The sequence below is a fragment of the Melanerpes formicivorus genome, unplaced genomic scaffold, assembly GCF_026170545.1.
Source record: "Melanerpes formicivorus ecotype bairdi unplaced genomic scaffold, bMelFor1.0.p_v2 SCAF_82, whole genome shotgun sequence".
In the NCBI taxonomy this organism is placed as follows: Eukaryota; Metazoa; Chordata; class Aves; order Piciformes; family Picidae; genus Melanerpes; species Melanerpes formicivorus.
Genome location: NW_027142434.1, coordinates 1,402,427 through 1,418,785, shown reverse-complemented (window position 1 = coordinate 1,418,785; position 16,359 = coordinate 1,402,427). Strand labels below are relative to the sequence as shown.

The 16,359-nt window shown below is 60.4% G+C and overlaps 1 protein-coding gene across 9 annotated transcripts in view; it reads left to right on the top strand.

Moving 5' to 3' along the window:
• PPP1R12B (protein phosphatase 1 regulatory subunit 12B) overlaps positions 1-16,359 on the top strand; it is a 206,482-nt gene that overhangs the window by 126,396 nt on the left and 63,727 nt on the right. For all 9 annotated transcript variants that reach the window (XR_010990646.1, XM_068164658.1, XM_068164656.1 and 6 more), the window contains 5 exons: positions 7,323-7,413; positions 8,197-8,367; positions 9,655-9,838; positions 11,340-11,452; positions 14,142-14,186. Coding sequence is in view for 8 of the 9 variants with exons in the window: in XM_068164658.1 (XP_068020759.1) it covers positions 7,323-7,413; positions 8,197-8,367; positions 9,655-9,838; positions 11,340-11,452; positions 14,142-14,186 (604 nt within the window). In the remaining variant the exon portion in view is untranslated. The remainder of the gene's footprint in view (positions 1-7,322; positions 7,414-8,196; positions 8,368-9,654; positions 9,839-11,339; positions 11,453-14,141; positions 14,187-16,359) is intronic.

Below are 16,359 nucleotides of genomic sequence, written 5' to 3'. Positions count from 1 at the left end.
CACGGGGCCTGACCTCATCTGCTTGTCAGGGAAAGCTTCTGGGGAGCCAGCACAGCTCAGGAGCTCTGCTTGGAGGAGCTGCTGGCATCATGTGATAGTGGCTTGAATTAATGGGGCTGACACAGATCCTGCACTTCAGCCAGCAGTCTGCCTCTTGCAAATGTAATTCCAGCCTCTGTGGCTTGCTTGCAGGCTGCTCCCTGCCCCATTTGCTGCCTGCTCCCTGCAGCTTGCTGTGGGCTGCAGGTTTTGTGCTTTGGAAGGCAGTGCTCTGCTCTGGCTCTGCCAGCCCAGCCCTGCTCCCTGCCTGCAGCACATTTGCCATCCCCTTTCTCCCTGTGCTTTGTTTCCCTCCTTCCATCCCACTGAGCACCCTCAGCTCTTAGAGCATAGAATAGAATCAACCAGGTTGGAAAAGACCTCAGAGCTCATCCAGTCCAACCTCTCACCCAGCACCTCCTGAGCAACTCAACCATGGCACCAAGGGCCTCGGCCAGGCTCTTCCTAAACACCTCCAGGGATGGGGACTCCACCACCTCCCCAGGCAGCACATCCCCAGGGCCAATCTCTCTGGCTGGGAAGAATTTCTTCCTCCCCTCCAGCCTAAACCTCCCCTGGCACAGCTTGAGACTGTGTCCTCTTGTTCTGGTGCTGCCTGCCTGGGAGAAGAGCCCAACCCCCACCTGGCTCCAACCTCCCTGCAGGGAGTTGCAGAGAGCAAGAAGGTCTCCCCTGAGCCTCCTCTTCTGCAGGCTAAGCAACCCCAGCTCCCTCAGCCTCTCCTCCCAGGGCTGTGCCCCAGACCCCTCCCCAGCTTTGTTGCCCTTCTCTGGACACCTTCCAGCAGCTCAACCTCCTTCCTGACCTGAGGAGCCCAGAGCTGGACACAGGACTCCAGGTGTGGCCTGAGCAGTGCTGAGCACAGGGCAGGATGAGCTCCCTGCTCCTGCTGGCCACACTCTTCCTGCTGCAGGCCAGGATGCCCTTGGCCTTCTTGGCCCCCTGGGCACACTGCTGGCTCCTGTTCAGCCTGCTCTCCACCACTCCCTCCAGGTCCCTCTCTGCCTGGCTGCTCTCAGCCCCTCTGCCCCCAGCCTGTCATTCCTGCCAATGCCTTCTCAGGACCTTTCTCCTGGTGTACCTTCTCCAAGGCAGGCAACATCCTTGTGGCTCAGGATGCCAAAACAACTTCTGTACATAGAGGAAAAGATAACTTTCACCTCTCTGCAGATTCCCCTGGAGAGCCAAGGGAAGCACCACCTCAAGCTGTCAGGTCAACCTTCCTCCTCTTTCTCCTCCCCCCCCAAGAAAGGTTCCAGCACACCCAAAAAGCCCCCAAGCAGAGAGCTGTGCTGGAGCTGCCAGCATGCAGGGGTCTGCTGTCTGCAGCTGAGGCACTGCCAGCACCATCACCTCCTTGCCTCAGCAGGGAGAGGCTGCAGCTGCACTGCCAGACAGAGCAGCTCTGGCCCTGGGCAGGGTTTCTGCTCCCTTGCTTCACAGCCTTCAGTTATCTCCTGCCTGGGCAGTGGCTTTGGGCAGGCTCCAGGAAGTGAGGAGCTGTGGAAGTGGAAAGAGCCCAAAAGTTAGCACTGCCTGGAGGCTGCAGGCCAGGCTGAGCCCCTCTGAGGTGCACAACCTGCTCCTCTGAAGATTAAGTCCCTCCATGGCAGCCTGGGCACCCAAATCCTGATGGTGCTTGAAATGTTCCTCTTGATGTAAGTGCTGGGAGAGCAGAGGGAGAGTCTGGGAGGGTGAGGAGGCAGGAGGCACAAAGTGGTTTGGTTTTGCCTCTTGCTGTGTCCTGTGTGCAGAGCTGGGGCTAGACACTGGGGAGGGACATGGAGGAGGGAGATCCTGCAGCCCTGGCTCAGCACCAGCCCAGCCCTGGCTCAGCAGCTGATGCTGGTCCTGCTCTCTGCAGTCTCCCTGACCCTGCTGGGACTGCCCTGTCCTCTCTCACATGCCCTGGCACAGAGCTCAGTGGTGCTTTCTGTGGTGTGCACCAGAGCCTCAGCTGCTGCAGCTGTGACCTGCTGCTGCTCACTGGTGCCAGGAGTGTTCTGAGCCAGCACAGCCTCAGCCCCAGCAGCTCTGAGCCCAGGCAGGGGCAGGGCTCAGCTGTGCTCCTTCTGCTCCTCTTCATAGAACCAGAGGATGCTTTGGGATGGAAGGGACCTTCAGCATCATCCAGTGCCCACCCCCAGTTGGCATCCAGAGCATCCAGTGCCAGCCCCTGCCATGGGCAGGGACACCTCCCACCAGCACAGCTTGCTCTAGGCCTTGAACACCTCCAGGCAGGGCACAGCCACAGCCTCCCTGGGCAGCCTGTGCCAGGCTCTCCCCAGCCTCACTCTCAGCAATCTCTTCCTCCTCTCCACTCTCAGTCTCTCCTCTCCCAGCTCAAAGCCATTGTTCCTCAGCCTGTCCCTCCCAGCCCTTGGCCCAAGTCCCTCCCCAGCTCTCCTGGAGCCCTTCAGCTCCTGCAAGGCTGCTCTGAGGTCTCCCTGCAGCCTTCTCTTCTCCAGGCTGCACAGCCCCAGCTCTCCCAGCCTGGCCCCACAGGGGAGGTTCTGCAGCCTCTGAGCATCTTTTTGGCCTCCTCTGGAGCCTCTCCAGGTCGTTCCTGTGCTGGGCCCCCCAGAGCTGGAGGCAGTGCTGCAGGTGGGGGCTGAGCAGAGCAGAGCAGAGGGGCAGAATCCCCTCCCTGTGCTGCTGCTCTCCCTGCCCTGGCTGCAGCTCAGCTCTCAGCTGGCTCTGGGCTGCCAGGGAGCAGTGCTGGCTCCTGGGCAGTTTGTCACCAGCTGACACCCCCAAGGGCTTCTCCCCCAGGCTGCTCTTGAGCCATTCCTCACTCAACCTGGATTTGTGCTTGGGATTGCCCTGCCCCAGCTGCAGGACCTGGCACTTGGCCTTGCTGAGGCTGTGTCTGTGGCTCCTCCATGCCTGTGTCCTGCTAGGAGCGCCTGAGGCACAAACCCCAGCGGTTCCCAGCTGCTGCAGCGCAGTTCCCACCTCCCCTAGCTTCAGGCTCGTTTGGTTTCTTCGTCTCAGGAACTGTTTGGCTCTTTTACTGCTGCTCTGAACTTCATTTGCAGTCTGTTTTGCAAATGCATCCTTCCTGCAGGTGGTTTATTGCCTGTGGCTGCTGGGCCCCTGGCAGCTCTTCTGCTGCTGGCTGAAGCTGCCGGCGGTGCTGATTGTCTCCTTAATGTGCCATTAGCTGGGCACTGCACAGAGCAGGGCAGGGCAGGGAGCTGCACAGCTTCCATCCATCAAGCAGCAGCTTTTTCCCCTTCATGGAACAGCAGAGTTCTGGGGAGGCAAGCAGGCAGCGTCAGTGCATCCATCACAGCCCCTGCCTGGGGCTGGGGGGAGCTGCTCTGCACTGCTTCCACCTCGGCTGAGCTGGAGGCTCTCTCTGGAGCTGGGAGAGGCCACCCTGGAAGTGCAGCTCAGCCAGCCTGGCCACCTTGGGTGCACACATCCCCTGTGGAGCCAGCTCCATCTGCTCCAGCAGGCTGCAGTGCAGGCACCTGCAGCATGGCCCTTAGGCCTGTCTGCACCCCTGGTGCTCTTTGAGGCCAGGGGAGCTTGGGGCAGGGTTTATTGGGTCCAGAGGAGGGCCACAAGAGTGGTCAGAGGCCTGGCAGCCCTGCCCTGTGAGGAAAGGCTGAGAGAGCTGGGGGTGTTCAGCCTGCAGAAGAGAAGGCTGAGGGGAGGCCTCACTGCCAGGGAGCAGGACAGCCAGGGGGGCTGCCAGGAGGAGGCAGACTCCCTTTGGCCCATGCAGGAGCCAAGGGCTGCTGGGGACAATGCCTGCTGGGGACATTCCCACTGGGCTGCAGCAGCAAATGTGTCCCCAGGAGCAGGCAGAGCCTGGAATCAGCTCCCAAGGGCAGTGGGGGACTCCCTGCACAGCTTTCAGCCTCAGCCTGCCAGGCTGCTGGGGCAGCTCCCTGCAGCTCCACCAGCCCCTGGGAAGCTTGGAGCAGCTGAGCCTTGGGGTCCCTCCCAGCCTGGCCCTCTGGGGCTCTGGGTGACAGATTTAAGCCACCAAGGGCAGGTGACACATCCCAGAGAGTGACATTTCCCCACCTGTGTGCACAGTGACAGCAGCAAAACACAGAAGGCCCCAACTGAGGCCAAGGGCATCCTGGCCTGCAGCAGGCAGAGTGTGGCCAGCAGGAGCAGGGAGCTCATCCTGCCCTGTGCTCAGCGCTGCTCAGGCCACACCTGGAGTCCTGTGGCCAGCTCTGGGCTCCTCAGGTCAGGAAGGAGGTTGAGCTGCTGGAAGGTGTCCAGAGAAGGGCAACAAAGCTGGGGAGGGGTCTGGGGCACAGCCCTGGGAGGAGAGGCTGAGGGAGCTGGGGTTGCTTAGCCTGCAGAAGAGGAGGCTCAGGGGAGACCTTCTTGCTCTCTGCAACTCCCTGCAGGGAGGTTGGAGCCAGGTGGGGGTTGGGCTCTTCTTCCAAGCAAGCAGCACCAGAACAAGAGGACACAGTCTCAGGCTGTGCCAGGGGAGGTTCAGGCTGGAGGGGAGGAGAAAGTTCTTCCCAGCCAGAGAGATTGGCCCTGGGGATGTGCTGCCCAGGGAGGTGGTGGAGTCCCCATCCCTGGAGGTGTTCCAGAGGGGATTGGATGTGGCACTTGGAGCCATGGCTTAGTGTTCAGGAGGTGCTGGGGGACAGCTTGGACTTGGTGATCCTTGAGGTCTTTTCCAACCTTATTGATTCTCTGATTCTGTGATTCCAGTACCTGAAGAAGGCTCCAGGCAGGCTGGGCAGGGGCTGTTCTTGAGGGCCTGTGGGGACAGGACAAGGGACAGTGCTTTGAGACAGGAGCAGGGCAGAGTTAGTTTGGGCATCAGGAGGAAGTTCTGCACAGGGAGGCTGGGGAGGCACTGGAGCAGGCTGCCCAGGGAGGTGGTTGAGGCTCCATCCCTGGAGACATTCAGGATCAGCCTGGCTGTGTCCCTGTGCAGCCTGCTCCAGCTGGAGGTGACCCTGCTGCCTGCAGGGGGTTGGACAGGATGACCCTGGAGGGTCCCTTCCAGCCCAGTGCAAGCTGTGATAAAATCCATGGAGGAGGATGCAGATTTCCTGCTGCTTGGAGGCTTTGCCAGAGCACAGCAACATCAGCACAGGTCCTGCTCACTGTGCTGCCTCACTGGGTCAGTGTGAAGTTGGTTCAGCCACCACCTGCTCCACAGAGTGGTATCACAGTATCACAGTGTCACCAAGGCTGGAAGAGACCTCAAAGGTCATCGAGTCCAAGCTGTCACCACAGACCTCATGACCGAACCATCCCCTCTGGAACACCTCCAGGGATGGGGACTCCACCTCCTCCCTGGGCAGCACATCCCAAGGGCCAACAACTCTCTCAGGGAAGAACTTTCTCCTCACCTCCAGCCTGAACCTCCCCTGGCACAGCTTGAGACTGTGTCCTCTTGTTCTGGTGCTGGCTGCCTGGGAGAAGAGACCAACCCCCACCTGGCTCCAACCTCCCTGCAGGGAGTTGCAGAGAGCAAGAAGGTCTCCCCTGAGCCTCCTCTTCTGCAGGCTAAGCAACCCCAGCTCCCTCAGCCTCTCCTCCCAGGGCTGTGCCCCAGACCCCTCCCCAGCTTTGTTGCCCTTCTCTGGACACCTTCAAGTCTCTCAATCTCCTTCCTGACCTGAGGAGCCCAGAGCTGGACACAGGACTCCAGGTGTGGCCTAACCAATGCAGAGTCCAGGGGCACAAGGACTTCCCTGCTCCTGCTGGCCACACTCTGCCTGCTGCAGGCCAGGATGCCCTTGGCCTTCTTGGCCCCCTGGGCACACTGCTGCCTCCTGTTCAGGCAGCTGTCAATCAGCACCCCCAGCTCCCTCTCTCTTTGGCAGCTCTCAGCCACTCTGCCCCCAGCCTGGAGCTCTGCCTGGGGTTGCTGTGGCCAAAGTGCAGCCCCTGGCACTGGGACTTGTTGAATGCTATCCTGTTGGCCTCTGCCCAGCTGTGCAGCCTTGCAAGGTCCCTCTGCAGAGCCCTTCTGTCCTCTCACTGACCAACCTCTGCTCCCAGCTTGCTGTCAGCTGCACATTTGCTGCTGACTGACTCCATCCCCTCCTCCAGATCATCAATGAAGATGTTAAAGAGCACAGGGCCCAGCACTGCTCCCTGGGGCACAGCACTGGTGCCTGGCTGCCAGCTGGCTGTGGCACCATTCACCACCACTCTCTGGGCTCAGCCTCCAGCCAGTTCCTCACCCAGCTCAGAGAGCTGCTGTCCCAGCCAGGGGCTGACAGCTTGGCCAGGGGTTTGGTCTGTAGTGGGGAGCCCAAGGACGCAGCAGGCATGTTCCTCGACAGAGCATCAGCCCTCACTTGGCTAATTATCCTTTGCACATCTCCAGGTCTTTGCTAGCTGTTAACCTGTGGCAGTGGCAGTCCTGCACAAGAACATTTCCTTCCAGGCTCCCTCGTCCTGGCCTCTGAGGCTCTGTTCATCTTAATTCCCTCTGAGCCAGCCTGAAGAGTCCAATCTAATTAATCTCTGCGAGGATGGAAGCCGCTCCACCAGCATGGCAATCAGGCTGCCTGCTCTGCAGGAGCACTGCTGCCTTCCTTCCCCAGCTCCTCTGCAGTGATGCCACAGGGCTTGAAAGCTCAGGGCTTGGATTTTCCTGGGCTTCTTCCTCTGGAGATCTCTCCCAGCCGGGTGGGATCTGCCTCTGCCCGGCCTGGCAGGATCTGCCTCTGCCCGGCCCGGCGCGGGGGCTGGGGTTGCTCTGCTGCATCAAGGTTGTCCCAGTGATTTCCTTGCTGCTCCTTCAGAGGTGCTTTGTCTTTGCAGGATGCCTGCAGCTCAGCTGGGCTCCTGTGTGATGGGTTTCATATTGATGAAGGCAGCAGGTTGCAGGAATGTGATGAGGGGAGGGGGGGGGGAGGGTCTGCAGCCTGTGCAGGGTTCCTGCTCCCCACAGCTGCAGCCGAGCAGGAGGTGCTGGGGTGGGGGAGCTGCTCTTGCTGTGTTCTGGTGATGCAGAGACATGTGCAGTGGGGCAGGTTGTGCCCTGAGGAGTTCAGCTTTGTGAGCAGAGCATTTCCAGCACTGAAGAGTTTATCTGGAGGTGTGGGGAGGGCAGAGCTTGAGGGTTGGTTTGTGTGAGCTGTGCGCCGGGGGAGGCCGTCCCGAAGCTGAAGTCCGCAGCAGCTTTGGTAGATGGAGCTGAGCTGATGTTTGTCCATGTGCAAGGGAATGTCAGCTGTGGAGCTTGCAGAGGCAGGGGGGGAAGAGCATCTGTTTGTATTTTAACCTCCTCTGCCCCTCTGGGGCTCTTCCAGGTCGTACCTGACGCCGGTGCGGGATGAGGAGGCAGAGTCCCTGCGGAAGGCGCGCTCCAGGCAGGCTCGGCAGACCCGCAGGTCCACGCAGGTAGGGAGGGGAGGGGGAGGAGAGCTGGAGGGCAGAGGGGCAGCATTTGAGTTTCTTCTCAGAATCACAGCCAACATCCAGCTGCAAGAGGCCTCCAAGCTCATCCAGCCCAACCCTCCACCCAGCACTGCAGGCTCAGCACCAAACCATGGCCCTAAGCACCAGCTCCATGCTGCCTGAGCACCCCCGGGGATGGAGGCTGCAGCACTGCCCTGGGCAGCCTCTGCCAATGGCTGAGATCCCTTCCAGGGCAGAAATATTTCCTCAGGTCCAGCCTGAACCTCCCTGAGGCAGCTTGGAACCATTGCCTCTGCTCCTGTCCCTTGCCACCAAGGAGCAGAGGCTGCCCCCTCCTTGCTCCAGCCTCCCTGCAGGGAGCTGCAGAGAGCAGTGAGGCCTCCCTCAGCCTCCTCTTCTCCAGCCTCAACATCTCCTCTTCCATTATTACACAGGACAGGAGGCTTCTCTACCCTCAGGCTGGGGTGGAGAGGTTCAGGCCAAAACTGCTGCAAATGATTTGCTTCAGAATGCTCCTCCAAGCATGCAGGAGGTGGATTTCCAAGCTGTTGTTTGCAGTCTCCCTGCCCCTGGGTCTGCAGCCTGGTCAGGTCTCTTTGGGTTGCTTTGGGTCACCGACTGTGGCAGCACACTCACAGACACCTTCAGCCCTCAGCAGAGGTGCAGCCTTAGCCTGGGTGGGTACAGCCCTGGCTTCAGCCCGGCCTGGAAGCCCTGGGGTCTGGTTTCAGCGAGGTGAAAGCTCCTCTCTTCTGGCTGTGGCAGGGTGTGACACTGACAGACCTGCAGGAGGCAGAGCGAACCTTCAGCCGGTCGCGGGCGGAGCGCCAGGCGCAGGAGCAGCCCAGCGAGAAGGGCGAGAGCGCGGAGCCGGCCCCGGACGGCGGCGACAGGCAGGAGGGCCGAGCACGCTGGAGCAGAAGCACGGATGAGGAGGTGATCCTCCCGGCCTCTCCTGGCCTCCCTTCCCCCGGGGTCGGAGCTGGTGAAGCCCCTGAGGGCAGCCGAGCTCGGGAGGAGCCGCGGGGAGGCTTGCTGGGAGCAGCAGCGCTGCGGAGCCCAGCACAGGGGCTGGGACCTGGCCCTGGGGGAGCTCAGCTGGGCTCTGCTCTCTGCTGGGAACCTCACTGCTCTGCCTCTTGCCTGTGTGATGAGAGGGCTGAACAGCGGCAGTGTGGCCTGGGCCTGCCCTCACTTGCAGTCTGGACTGAGGCTTCCTCTTCACAGCTTCCCACAGCTGTTCTGTGGGTGATGGGAAGCCAGAGGCACCACCTCTGCCCTGCCAGCGTGTCTCAAGCACTCATTGAAGTGGTCTTAGAGTCATGGATGGGTTGGGTTGGAAGGGACCCTAAAGCTCATCCAGCTCCAACCCCCTGCCATGCCCAGGGACACCTACCCCCAGCACAGCTTGCTCCAGGCCTCATCCAGCCTGGTCCTGAACACCTCCAGCCAGGGCACAGCCACAGCCTCCCTGGGCAGCCTGTGCCAGGCTCTCCCCAGCCTCACTCTCAGCAATCTCTTCCTCCTCTCCACACTCAGTCTCCCCTCTCCCAGCTCAAAGCCACTGCCCCTGCTCCTGTCAGTTATTAGCTCAGTTACTGGATTTGTGCTGCTCAGGGACAATGAGCTTGACCCCAGCCCCCCAGTGATGGGACACTGCTCTCACTTGGCAGCTCTACAATGCCTTTGGCTTTCATCCTCCCCTGATGGAGTGAGCTGGCAGGTGGAGCTGAGCACTTCCAGCAGCAGTGGAGAACATTTTACACCCAAACAGACTACTTAGACCCCTGCAACCCCAAGGCTGCTTCTTCCTCTTCATTCTGTGGCTTCAGTGGCTTTAAACTGGAGCAGAGCAGATGGAGACTGGATGTGAGGAGCAAGTTCTGCCCCAGGAGGCTGCTGGAACACTGCAGCAGGTTGCCCAGGGGGGTGGTTGAGGCTCCATGCTTGGAGCTACGCAAGGTGAGGCTGGACAGGGCAACCTGCTCCAGTGGAGGATGTCCCTGCTGAGTGCCGAGGGGTTGGACTGTGATCCTGTGATCCTGTGATCCTGTGATCCTGTGATCCTGAGCTTATCACTCTGAGATTAAGGGTCCCATGCTCTACCAACTGAGCTAACTGTTTATCACAACTCTTTATCCTGGGGGTCCTTTGGGGGTCCCTTGCATCCCAGAGCCCTCTGTGGTCCCCTCTGCTGACTCTGTGCTGGTTCTTTGTTGCCAGAACATCTACCGGCGGCTGAGGTGCCCAGCACCAGCAGACAAACCAAGCACCCCTGTGTCCCCCTCCAGCTCTGCTCCTCTGCTCTACACCAGCTCCTACCTGACTCGAGCCAACAAGTATCTGGGTCCTGACTCTGTCAACCCAGCAGACTTCAGAGGTACAGCCACAGAGATGGAGAAGAATGGTAGGTACCCAGCGGGGTGAGGAGCTGCCCCAGCCCAGGGCTTGAGTTTAGGACTCTCTGCAGGCAGAGGGAGAGCAAAACTCTGCTTGCAGCAGCCTGGGGCCCAGGGTGGATTCTGTTAAAGCCTAGATTCAGAAACAGGTTTGCTTGTTGCCCTGAGGGGAGCAGGGTGGGGAGCCAGCACCTCACACACCAATGGCATTTGCTCCAGTGGGAATCCCAGGGCAGGGTGCAGCAGAGAGGGAGAGAAGGATCCTCTCCCCAGGGAGCCTTTAGACCTTAGGGCTGGGAGCAGAGATTCCCCTAGCAGGGTTTGTCCTCAGAACAGGATTAGGTTGGGATGATTTGGGCTTGCTGAGAGCTGGAATAACTTCCCTGGGCTCTGCTGGGAGGAGAGATTGCCCTGGTACAGTTTGTCCTGAGCACAGGATTAGGTTGGAATGATTTGGGATTGCTGAGAGCTGGAATCACCTCCCTGGGCTGTGCTGCAGGCAGGAGTGAGAGGGCCCAGAGGCAGCAGGGCACCCAGGCTCCCTTGGGTTTAGTCACTGCTCTGCAGTACAACCTGAGCCAAGGGGGCCTGGCTCAGCTGGAGAAGCAGCCCAGGCAGTACCTCAGCAGCAGCAGAGATGTGAATCCCTGGGGCCACAGCAGCCTCCTGCAGAAGCAGCCCAGGCAGTAGCTCAGCAGCAGCAGGGATGTGAATCCCTGGGACCACAGCAGCCTCCTGCAGAGGCAGCCCAGGCAGTAGCTCAGCAGCAGCAGAGATGTGAATCCCTGGGACCAAGGCAGCCTCCTGCAGAGGCAGCCCAGGCAGTAGCTCAGCAGCAGCAGGGATGTGAATCCCTGTGACCAAGGCAGCCTCCTGCAGAGGCAGCCCAGGCAGTAGCTCAGCAGCAGCAGGGATGTGAATCCCTGGGACCACAGCAGCCTCCTGCAGAAGCAGCCCAGGCAGGAGCTCAGCAGCAGCAGGGATGTGAATCCCTGGGACCACAGCAGCCTCCTGCAGAGGCAGCCCAGGCAGGAGCTCAGCAGCAGCAGGGATGTGAATCCCTGGGACCACAGCAGCCTCCTGCAGAGGCAGCCCAGGCAGGAGCTCAGCAGCAGCAGAGATGTGAATCCCTGGGACCACAGCAGCCTCCTGCAGAGGCAGCCCAGGCAGTAGCTCAGCAGCAGCAGGGATGTGAATCCCTGGGACCAAGGCAGCCTCCTGCAGAGGCAGCCCAGGCAGTAGCTCAGCAGCAGCAGGGATGTGAATCCCTGGGACCACAGCAGCCTCCTGCAGAAGCAGCCCAGGCAGTAGCTCAGCAGCAGCAGAGATGTGAATCCCTGGGACCACAGCAGCCTCCTGCAGAAGCAGCCCAGGCAGTAGCTCAGCAGCAGCAGAGATGTGAATCCCTGGGGCCACAGCAGCCTCCTGCAGAGGCAGCCCAGGCAGTAGCTCAGCAGCAGCAGAGATGTGAATCCCTGGGACCACAGCAGCCTCTCTGTGCTTGGGCAGAGTGTGAAGATCAGGAGTCGGAGGAGAGGGCCCTGAGCAAGCAGTCGATCCGCGAGCGGCGGCGGCCCAAGGAGAGGAGGAGAGGCACTGGCATCATCTTCTCCACAAAGGATGTAAGTTGCAGTGCCCTGGGCAGGAGAAACTCACTCAGGGGGAATCTCCTCCCAGTTCCAAGCTTCAGATTTCTCCCACTCACAGAAGGGGTTGGGTTGGAAGGGAGCTCAAAGCTCAGCCAGCTCCAGCCCCTGCCATGCCCAGGGACACCTCCCCCCAGCACAGCTTGCTCCGGGCCTCATCCAGCCTGGTCCTGAACACCTCCAGGCAGGGGGCAGCCACAGCCTCCCTGGGCAGCCTGTGCCAGGCTTTCCCCAGCCTCACTCTCAACAATTTCTTCCTCATCTCCACTCTCACTCTGCACTCCTCCAGCCTCATCCATTCCCTCTCAGCCTCTCACTCCAAGTCCCTGCCTGGCTTCCTTGTAGGCTCCCTTTAGACACTGGATTCCTCCCTCAGTTTTCTTCCACTTAAGGTCTGGAGCAGCTCTGAGTGTCAGAGACAGCCCAGAGAGGGAAGCCTTCACCCAGACTTGCTTCTTAACAGATTGTTTCCCATTAGCCCTTCCCTCTCTGGCTCTAGCCAGGCTGGCACCTCCAAAGGAATCCCATCCCTGCCTGGCCCCTGCAGGCCTCAGCAGCAGGCTCCAGGAAGCCTGCTCCTGAGCCATAAATCAGTGTGGTCCTGGCAGGGGGCCTTGTGAAAGTCCCACGTGGGAGGAGAGGCTTGAAGCCTCATTTCTCTGGGAGCAGGAAGGCCAGGCACTGCTGGAAGCATTTGCAGTTTCCCCTGAGCCCAGCTCTGGCTGCACTTTAGGCTCCCTAAAAGGGAGGCAGTGAGGAGTAGAACCTGGGCCTGGATCTCCAGAGGGCACACACAGGGCTGCCTCTGTTGTGGTCATTCCTCTGAGTCCTGCTTTCAAAAGGATTTCTTCAGCCTGGAAGGAGCAAATCCGACCCTGCAGACCTGGGCTGGAGGCTGGGGTGGGAAAACAGCTGCCCTGCTTCAGGAGAGGAGCAGCACTGGGAGATCATGGCTCAGAAGGCTGCAGCAGCTGGGATGGGATGGGATGGGGTGGGATGGGATGGGATGGGATGGGATGGGATGGGATGGGATGGGATAGAATGGGATGGGGTGGAATGGGATAGAATGGGATGGGATGGGATGGGATGGGATGGGGTGGGATGGAATTAACCAGGTTGGAAAAGACCTCAGAGCTCATCCAGTCCAACCTCTCACCCAGCACCATCTGATCAGCTCAACCATGGCACCAAGTGCCACATCCAGGCTCTTCCTAAACACCTCCAGGGATGGGGACTCCACCACCTCCCTGGGCAGCACATCCCCAGGGCCAATCTCTCTTGCTGGGAAGAATTTCTTCCTCCCCTCCAGCCTGAACCTCCCCTGGCACAGCTTGAGACTGTGTCCTCTTGTTCTGGTGCTGGCTGCCTGGGAGAAGAGCCCAACCCCCACCTGGCTCCAACCTCCCTGCAGGGAGTTGCAGAGAGCAAGAAGGTCTCCCCTGAGCCTCCTCTTCTGCAGGCTAAGCAACCCCAGCTCCCTCAGCCTCTCCTCCCAGGGCTGTGCCCCAGACCCCTCCCCAGCTTTGTTGCCCTTCTCTGGACACCCTCCAGCAGCTCAACCTCCTTCCTGACCTGAGGGGCCCAGAACTGGCCACAGGACTCCAGGTGTGGCCTGAGCAGTGCTGAGCACAGGGCAGGATGAGCTCCCTGCTCCTGCTGGCCACACTCTGCCTGCTGCAGGCCAGGATGCCCTTGGCCCTGCTGGCTGCCTGGGCACACTGCTGGCTCCTGTTCAGCCTGCTATCAACCACTGCCCCCAGCTCCAGCTGTGGACACAGAGCCTTCCTCCTGCACCTCAGGGCAGAGGCTTCCTGCACCATGAACAAAGCCCCAGGGGTGTCCTCTGTGCCCAGAGATGCGTTGAGTGTTTGGAGTCACAGAGGAGCTGCTCCTGGTGGAAGCCTCAGGGTTCCCCTGGCAAGATTTGATGCCAGCACCCCCTGGCACCTCCTGATGATGAGTTTCAAGCAGTCTTTTTCCTTCAGCTGGAAGTGAGGAGCAATCCCCTTGCAGTGACCACCTCCACAGAGCCATTAGTCCCCCAGCCTGATTTGAGCAGCAGCCTAAGCAGCCAGCCAGGCAAAGGGCTCTTGGCTTTGACATCAGACCAGGAGCAGTGCATCACAAATGCAGTAAGCCCTGGGGCTGCTTGCCCAGGGGGGCTGTGGAGTCTCCTCCTCTGAGGAGATTCCAAACCCAGCTGGACTTTGTGATCCTGAGCAAGCTGAACCTGAAGAAAGCCAGGAAGGGAGCTGGGACAAGGGCTGGGAGGGACAATGGCTTTGAGCTGGGAGAGGAGAGACTGAGAGTGGAGATGAGGAAGAGATTGCTGAGAGTGAGGCTGGGAAGACTCTGGCACAGGCTGCCCAGGGAGGCTGTGGCTGTCCCCTGGCTGGAGGTGTTCAGGACCAGGCTGGATGAGGCCTGGAGGAAGCTGTGCTGGGGGGAGGTGTCCCTGGGCATGGCAGGGGGCTGGCACTGGATGAGCTTTGAGCTCCCTTCCAACCCAACCCAACCCAACCCCTTCCCTGGATGCACCTGCTGGTGCAGGGGGCTTGGGCTGGATGATCTCCAGGGGTCCCTTCCAGCTGGGATTCCCTTGCTGGGGTTCTGGGGTTGTTCTTCTGTGGAGCTGCCTGCTGAGGCTGTTTGCTTTTCACCCTAGGATGAAGAGGAAGTGGATGGAGATGAGGAGGTGAAGGAAGCTCGGGTGAGTGGCAGCACAGCTGGGCCTGGTGGTGTCTCACTCCCTGGAGTGCTGGTGGCAGGAGGGCTCCCAGGGCTCTTGTCCTGTTTGTGCAGGAGCCTTGGGCTCTGGCTGGGAGCTGTGCACAAACTGGGAGGTCATTGATTGCTTGCTGGTCACTGATGGATTGCTTGCTGGTCACTGATGGAGTGCTTGCTGGTCACTGATGGATTCCTTGCTGGTCACTGATGGAGTGCTTGCTGGTGTTGTGACCTGCCCTCAGAGGAAGGGCTTGGAGGAGGCTCTGCAGTGAGACCCAAGGAGTGGGTGAGGCAAAGTGGCACCCAGCTGGCTAGAAGTGATTGGCAATTTATTGATGACAAGGTAGTGCAATCAGTTTGCTCACAGAGTGGTTCTTGAGGCAGGCAGTGGGAGAGGAGAGGAGAGGAGAGGAGAGGAGAGGAGAGGAGAGGTTCGGAGAGGAGAGGAGAGGAGAGGTTCGGAGAGGAGAGGAGAGGAGAGGAGAGGTTCGGAGAGGAGAGGAGAGGAGGCAGGATCATAGCTGAAAGTGTCAGCACTCTGGGTCCCAGTGGCACCCTCTGGCCTCAAGGTCCTCTTGCTGGTGCTGAAGCCCTCTTCATTCCCTGCCCAGGGCTGCCTGGCAGAGGTGTTCCCACAGCTCCTGAGGTGGTGCAGGCACACTGGCAGCCAGCTGAGCTGGGTGATCCTGGGGCAGCTGGCTGGGGCATGGTGGTGGTCACAGAGTGGGAGCACCCCCAGTGCTCCAGGGGGCTGCTGCTGCACCTCTGGGGGTGCAGGCTGAGGTGTGGAGCAGGGCCCTTGGGTGGGCACAGGTGAAGTGCAGGCACCCAGGCAGGAGCTGGAGTGCAGTGTCCCAGGAGCAGCTCTCCTGGCTGCCTGGGCACAGGAGCAGGGGAGCAGGGGAGCAGGGGAGCAGGCATCAGCCTGAGGCAAGCTGCAGATGGGTTGGGTTGGAAGAGAGCTTAGACATCATCCAGCTCCAGCCCCCTGCCATGCCCAGGGACACCTCCCCCCAGCACAGCTTGCTCAGGGCCTCATCCAGCCTGGTCCTGAACACCTGCAGGCAGGGCACAGCCACAGCCTCCCTGGGCAGCCTGTGCCAGGCTCTCCCCAGCCTCACTCTCAGCAATCTCTTCCTCCTCTCCACTCTCAGTCTCTCCTCTCCCAGCTCAAAGCCTTTGTTCCTCCTCCTGTCCCTCCCAGCCCTTGGCCCAAGTCCCTCCCCAGCTTTCTCAGAGGCCCTTTTCAGGTGCTGGGACCACAGAAGCAGACTGGTTGGCACAAGCTGCTGTGGCAGCACAGCTCCCAGAGGTGTCTTGTGTGAAAGCTGCAGAACATCTCCAGGGTGGCCTGGGTGCAGGAGCTGGCTCTGGGTGAGCTGCAAGGGCAGCTCTCAAACCTGGAGGGGCTGCAGCAGGAGCAGAAGTGCCCAGCAGAGCTGGCAGAGCTGGGCTGGGCACAGAGCTGGGCTGGGCACAGAGCTGGCAGAGCTGGGCTGGGCACAGAGCTGGGCTGGGCACAGAGCTGGCATGCTGGGCTGGGCACAGAGCTGGCAGAGCTGGGCTGGGCACAGAGCTGGGCTGGGCACAGAGCTGGCAGAGCTGGGCTGGGCACAGAGCTGGGCTGCCAGGAGGTCACCTGGCTTTGTGTCTCTGAGCTCCTCCTGGCTTTGTTCCCTTGCAGGAAGCTGTTTTGGCAGGCAGCACATCAGAGCTTGTTCACCATTCCCCTCCTCTTGCCAGAGTCTTGATGCCCTTTGAGGCCCTTCCTTCCCTTGCAGAGTAATTACTGAGGTCACCCAAATTGCCCTGGTGTCTTTGGGGTCTGCCTGTCTTCATCTGAAAGACATCTGAGCCCCTGGCACAGACACAGCCAATGGTCAAGCTGAAAGCATTTCCAGTGTGATTGGCAAGGGCTGGGGAAGGCAGCAGGCAGGAGGTGGCAGAGGGGCAGTGGTCTGCCAGCAGAAGTTGGGCTGGGGGCACAGCCTTGGCTTTGCTCATTCCAACAACGAGAGAAGGAGGAATTTCCCCTGCAGCAGGTGGTCAGATCCTGCCCACACAGAGCTCCTGTCCCTTCCCAGACCAAATCCAGGCTGGGTGAGGAGTGGCTGTTGAGGAGAAGGCCTTGGGGGTGACAAAGTCCCCAGGAGCCA